The following is a 5,319-nucleotide window of genomic DNA, read 5'->3' on the forward strand; positions in this document are numbered from 1 at the left end:
TGGCTTGCAAACCGAGAACGCAGCCGGACCTCTGAGGGCGAGCAGGGTGGACATGGGGTTTTCACGTTGAGGCGGGTGGCCTCTTGGTGCCCGGCCAGCCGTGTCGTAAAGTAGCCGCAAGTCCTCAGACCCAGACCCACCACGTGAGTCTTCAGTAAAGAAGTTCTGCGTGGCCAGCCAGGGCCCAGTGCAGCGGCCCTCCTGGCCTTGCAGATCAGGCGTCGCTGCTGGGGCCTATAGCTGCAGGGACTGCCGCAGGGAGGGGGACGGGGACCCGAGGCCCTTGTGAGAAGGGTAACCCACAGGGGCCAGTGTGGCCTCATCCAGGCCTTTACAGCTCCCCCAAAGGCCAGCATTACTTCTGTAGACTTGGGGTGGGGACCCTGGGGCTTCTCCAAAGTCTGTCCCCTTTTCGACTCTAGGACTCCAGGCCTGCACGGAGTGCCCTGCCTCCTCGGAGCTGCCGCTGATTCCGGTAGCTCCAGCCCTTCCCTGTCAACATTTCCTCAAGCTTAAGGTTGCGGGGCATTTCAGATTTTAAAATCCGAGTACTTACTCATTTTGGCCAAGACACTTAAGACCAGATTTCTGGCGTTTAGGATTTAGTAAATGAGCTAAATCCTATAAAGGCACTTTACGTGTATTAACTGTGCTTGGCACAGAAAATAACAGGTATGGAAGGTTTTGTCATTTTCCCCAAGAGAAAAATTGGGGAAAAAAAAAAACAAGCCCACAGAGCAAACATTATTTTAATTACAGGTTGAAATACAGTGTATCAGATGAGGCAAATACGATACTATACCAGTTTTTAAAAATCTGAACCATGAATGTTTTACATTCTAGTATATTTAAATAAAACAAAAAGAATTGCTTAGGTAACAACAGTATACTTCAAGTTGTGTTAGAAACGGTTGTGTGCTAGGTACACACAGAGGAAAAGGGGCTGTTGTGCTGCTTGTCGATTGGGAAGGGGTGGGGGCGGCCCGCGGGCAGGGGAGGGTGGCACAGCCCGCCATGGCCCCGGCCCCAGGAGGAGAAAGGCAGGGAGCTGTTCGGCAGCCGGGGAACGGAGCTGGAGGGGGTTCCGGGAAATGAGAAACCTTGCGACCAGGCAGCTCAGAGGGGAAGGCGGACTCGCTGGGGTTCGAACAGCGGGCAGCAGGGAGGGGACGGCAGGGACGAGGCGCGGCGGCCAGGGAGGGGCCCCCTCAGGAGGCAAGCACCAGTGTCAGGGGAGGGTGGGGCACTGGGCCACACTGCAGATGTACCACAGGGAACTGGCATGCGCATTGTTTGAAAAGAATGTCTCACCCAGGCCAGTTGAGCAGAGACCTCCTGGGGTGACTAGTCTAAACATAAAAAAGGACATAGGAAAATAAAGGCATGTTTCTCTTGTTTAAAAATACCTTCTATGTACACGACAGTAACCGGTGCAGGAGGCCCAGGCGCAGACAGCGCTGGAGCCCTGGCGGCAACAGCAGGGCGCCCCGACGCCCGCGTTCAAAACAGCCTTCGAGGTGTAGCGAAGAGTCGAAAGCAGCCACGTGGCTGGCACGCGGTCTGTGAGTGAATGGAGTGTGTCTGAAAATGAAGGGCTTACTTCGGAAAGCAATGGAGCGGGGCCCCCTTAACCCTAAGCCCTGCGCTCCGTGCTCCTGCGCCGCTCCCGGGCCCAGTGCGGCGGCCGCCAGAAAGTGCGCGCGGGACGGAAACGGTTCACGGGACAAAAAACACTTGATGACAGTGGGAGTGGTCACCTAGCCACACAATGGTCACTGGTGGGAAGTGCCATCTGGAGTGGGAGGACATTGGGCCTAAAAGACAAGATCACAAGCTACCGTCCCGTGCCCGAGCCGCCGAGCAGGTCCTGGCCAGCCAGAGTCACCATGAGCGCTGCCCTCTGGAGCCCCTCAGACGGAGGTGTGGACGGGGGTGACTGAGTGGGATGGTGACGAGCCCCGCTCGGATGAGGACGAGGCGCGCGTGGCCACCTCCCGCTGCAGGTCTTCCACGCGCTTCTGCAGCTCCGCCTTGATGGCCAGCAGCTCCTTGAGATTCTGGTGAATGGGCATCTGGGGAGAGCAGAGACGGCTGCGGTCAGTGGGCCCGTCTCGGGGCGCCGGGATACCCCCAAGACGCACGCAGGGCCTCCCTCCCCCGTGCCAGGGCCTCAGCTGCCGCCCTGCTTGGCCAGTTCAGCGCAGGGGAGCTGTCTCCTAAGGGCACCGCAGAAATGGACTCTGCGTCTGCGCCCCCGCCCCCCCCCCAGTGCCCCGACCTTTGCCGTTCTGCATTTTTATAAATTGCTCTGCTGACTGAAAATACAGCTGTTAAATCAGCACCTCCTACAACTGGAAGTTGTATTTGTTTTCAGCAGTCACAAGAGGAGCAGGCAGCCACCCCGGGAGAGGATGGTGCTGGAGGAGGGAAGAGCCCCCGGGGGTCAGCTCCCCACCCCCGCCCCCAGCACAGGGAAGAGGGGCTTTTGTTCACTGAGCCTCCACTCAGCACCTCTATTCAATCCAGGCCCCACAGCAAGGCCTCCCCCGGTTAGCTGTTAGCTTTTCTCTTTTACACCCCTTCCATGGGGGCGGGGCCATAAAGCACTGAGAAGGGTTTTCCTGGGACATATGGGACACCCGGTCTGACCACTGGGGTCACAGCACCTACTCCCTCCCTCAGCTAGCAAGCTTTTCCCTCATGGGGTTCCTGGGCTGCGGTAAGGCACACCAGGGAGGAAAGTCGCCATCTGGGGGGCTCTCCTTGCCTCTGCCCTCTTGCCTCCCCCCACTCCCCAATCCAGTCTGCACACAGCAGCTACAGGCCTGGGTCCTAAGCCTCAGCCAGGCTACGTGATGCCCACCTAATAGCCTCCAGTGGTTCTTTCTGCCACCCTGACCTTGGCCTCAAAACCATGTGGTCTGACCCCAGCTGGCCTCTCCTCCCCTCTCCCCAGGTCCTGCCTCTGCTCCCTTCCTGCATTCCAAATTTTCTAGGTTTTGATAGATGCCATGCATGTGCTGTTCCTTCTGCCTGCAGCACTTTCCCCCCAGCCCTTTGCCTCCTCCCTGAAGACTCTGAGCTCTCCCATCAGGACTGCCAATGGTGACCAACCCTACTAGAGGGAGGAGGGAGGGCAGGAGACAGATGAGGTACACAGACGGGAGGGAGGGAGACAGATGAAAGGGTAGGATGCTTGGTAACCAGCAAAGAACAAACTCCCGGCTTCCTCAAAAGCCACAGGAAGACTGGAAAGGACAATAGGAGTCTGATGCCAACGACGCCCCAAAACAAGGGAAAGTTACCTTATTTGCTGCTGATCCCAGAGGCCACCATGAGGTAAGCAGTAGCCCCCCTCTCAGTCTTGAGGCCTATTTGGTATTTTCCTGTTTGCAGGATCATTTGATTCCAAGTGAATTAGACAAGAGAACCTTCTGCAGTCAAGCTACCGTCACTGGGGGACTGCCCAATTTCACACACGCCCAGGGCCTGAGATGATCATCTGACCTCTCCATGCAGCCTTTCCTCATAGGTCACTTACCATAAATCCACAGCCTGCTTGCTTGAGTGGGTCCCGTGTCTGCCACAAGGCAAGAGGGCCCCAAAGGAAACAAGAATGCTGCTGGGGCCTCCTTCCACCTGGCCCTCCTTTGATGGATACCCAGGGAGCCGCTCTCCAGGCAGCCAATCTAGCCCCCTCCTCCTCAGACAAAAGGGGCCAGATAGGCTAGTCACCTGCCTCTCCTCTCTCTCCCTCCTCCCTTCTGCCCAGCCTGGGTCCTCATTCTATCACAGCGACACCGGCCTTCTGGCTGACCTTTTGCCATGGCCCTCCCCCTAGTCCTGCACAACTAGCGCTGCTGGAGTGAGCTGGCCCCCAACCCTGTAGCAGCCCAGCCTGCCCACCTTTTTGGCCTCTCCCCCACGGGCCCTGGTGCCAGCACCCAGGCAGCTCCAAAACACACCGGCCGCAGTTAGAACAATACACGGTAGCCCATGGACCACCTTCCAGTTCTCCCTTCTGTATGGCACAGTGCAGGAAGAGCTCCTGCTCCCTCGAGGTCTCGACGAGGCTCAGGACCTTGCCCCCAAGAGGCATGGGGCCACTGCCGGAGAGGGGATGTGACCCTGGCCTACAGGCACCCTTCCCTTCCCTGAGTAGAGGCTAGGCGGTGAGAACGGGACAAGCCAGGGCTGCTCTGCGTGGCTGGGTGTCTCCTGTGTCCCACCAAGGCCCATGGGTAGGGCACCCGGCACCTGGAGGCCTGCCAGAGGATCTCGACTTAGAGCAGCGAGGCCCGCGGTTCCTGTGTCTGTCACGATCATCACGGCGGAGCAGACTAATCGCACAGGCCGGAGCCTGAGTGCCAGAGGGAGGACAGGCTGGCTGGCTTTCAGAGGCGATGCGGCTCTCCTCGGTCCACGGTCTGTGCGTGCAGGGAGCTCATGCTGCAGGAGGAAGAGCCTGGGCCCAGGGGACACCCTCAGTCCGACAGCAGTGCCTGTGTGGGCTTCCCTGCTCATGTTCCAGAAATCCCACCCACCATCTGTCCTTTGTGTCACCCAGAATCCTATTTGCTAACTCTGTGATTTCAATAAAATGACTTTCCTACACTCTACCCCGGAGCCTGTCTTCCTTGTTGCTACGACACACGGAACAGAACCGCCCAGGGAAGAACTCAGCGAGGCGCCCGCGTAGGACAGAAACACGCGGCAGTTGGGAGGGAGCTGTGGGAAGCAGATGCTGCTAGCGTTCCTAAGTCAGATGGACTCTAGTGACCGGAAAGAAGGGCTTAAGGGGTCCCTGGGGCTCGTATTCTAAAATAAAGCAGCTGAGGTCAGGAAGGAGTGTTGTTCTGGAAGCTGGCCCCTGTAAAAGGGCAGTCTGGCCTGCACTCAGACTTCCTCAGCGGTGAGCCACCGCAGGAGCTGCTGACGGGGCTGGCGACACCCAGCTTGCCGTTCTCCCTCACGTGGGGCTCTCATTTGGGGGATGATTCCACCTACTATCACAAGCAGTTGTTATGCCAGGGGCCTACCTTGCAGAACACGAAGCCTGAGAGAGACAGAGAAATAAGTTGTCACCACAGCCTGATGAACGTAACCCAGAGTTTAGATGAGGGGACAGTGGGGGCAGAGAGAGCTGGAGCCGTCGGGTAGCGACGGAAGCCAGCCCTGGGCCCAGCAGGCTGTTGTACGAGCAATCTCAGCCGCGGGACTAGGGAACGATGAGTCACAGGAGGATGGGTCACTCGGGACAGGGAAGGGGAAAGGATCTGGGGAGCCTTGTGAAGAGGCTCTCTGGTGGAGGCCACAGGC

At 58.1% G+C, this 5,319-nt stretch overlaps 1 protein-coding gene across 5 annotated transcripts in view; it reads right to left on the minus strand.

Moving 5' to 3' along the window:
* Window positions 1–733: 733 nt before the first annotated feature.
* The window catches only part of MTMR1 (myotubularin related protein 1), a 71,277-nt gene continuing 66,691 nt past the window's right edge, over window positions 734–5,319 (minus strand). For all 5 annotated transcript variants that reach the window (XM_040628092.1, XM_040628106.1, XM_040628097.1 and 2 more), the window contains one exon: window positions 734–2,072. In XM_040628092.1, coding sequence (XP_040484026.1) covers window positions 1,911–2,072 — 162 coding nt within the window. In that variant the 3' untranslated portion in view covers window positions 734–1,910. The remainder of the gene's footprint in view (window positions 2,073–5,319) is intronic.

This window comes from Ursus maritimus (assembly GCF_017311325.1).
Source record: "Ursus maritimus isolate PB19 chromosome X unlocalized genomic scaffold, ASM1731132v1 scaffold_X1, whole genome shotgun sequence".
Taxonomy (NCBI): Eukaryota; Metazoa; Chordata; class Mammalia; order Carnivora; family Ursidae; genus Ursus; species Ursus maritimus.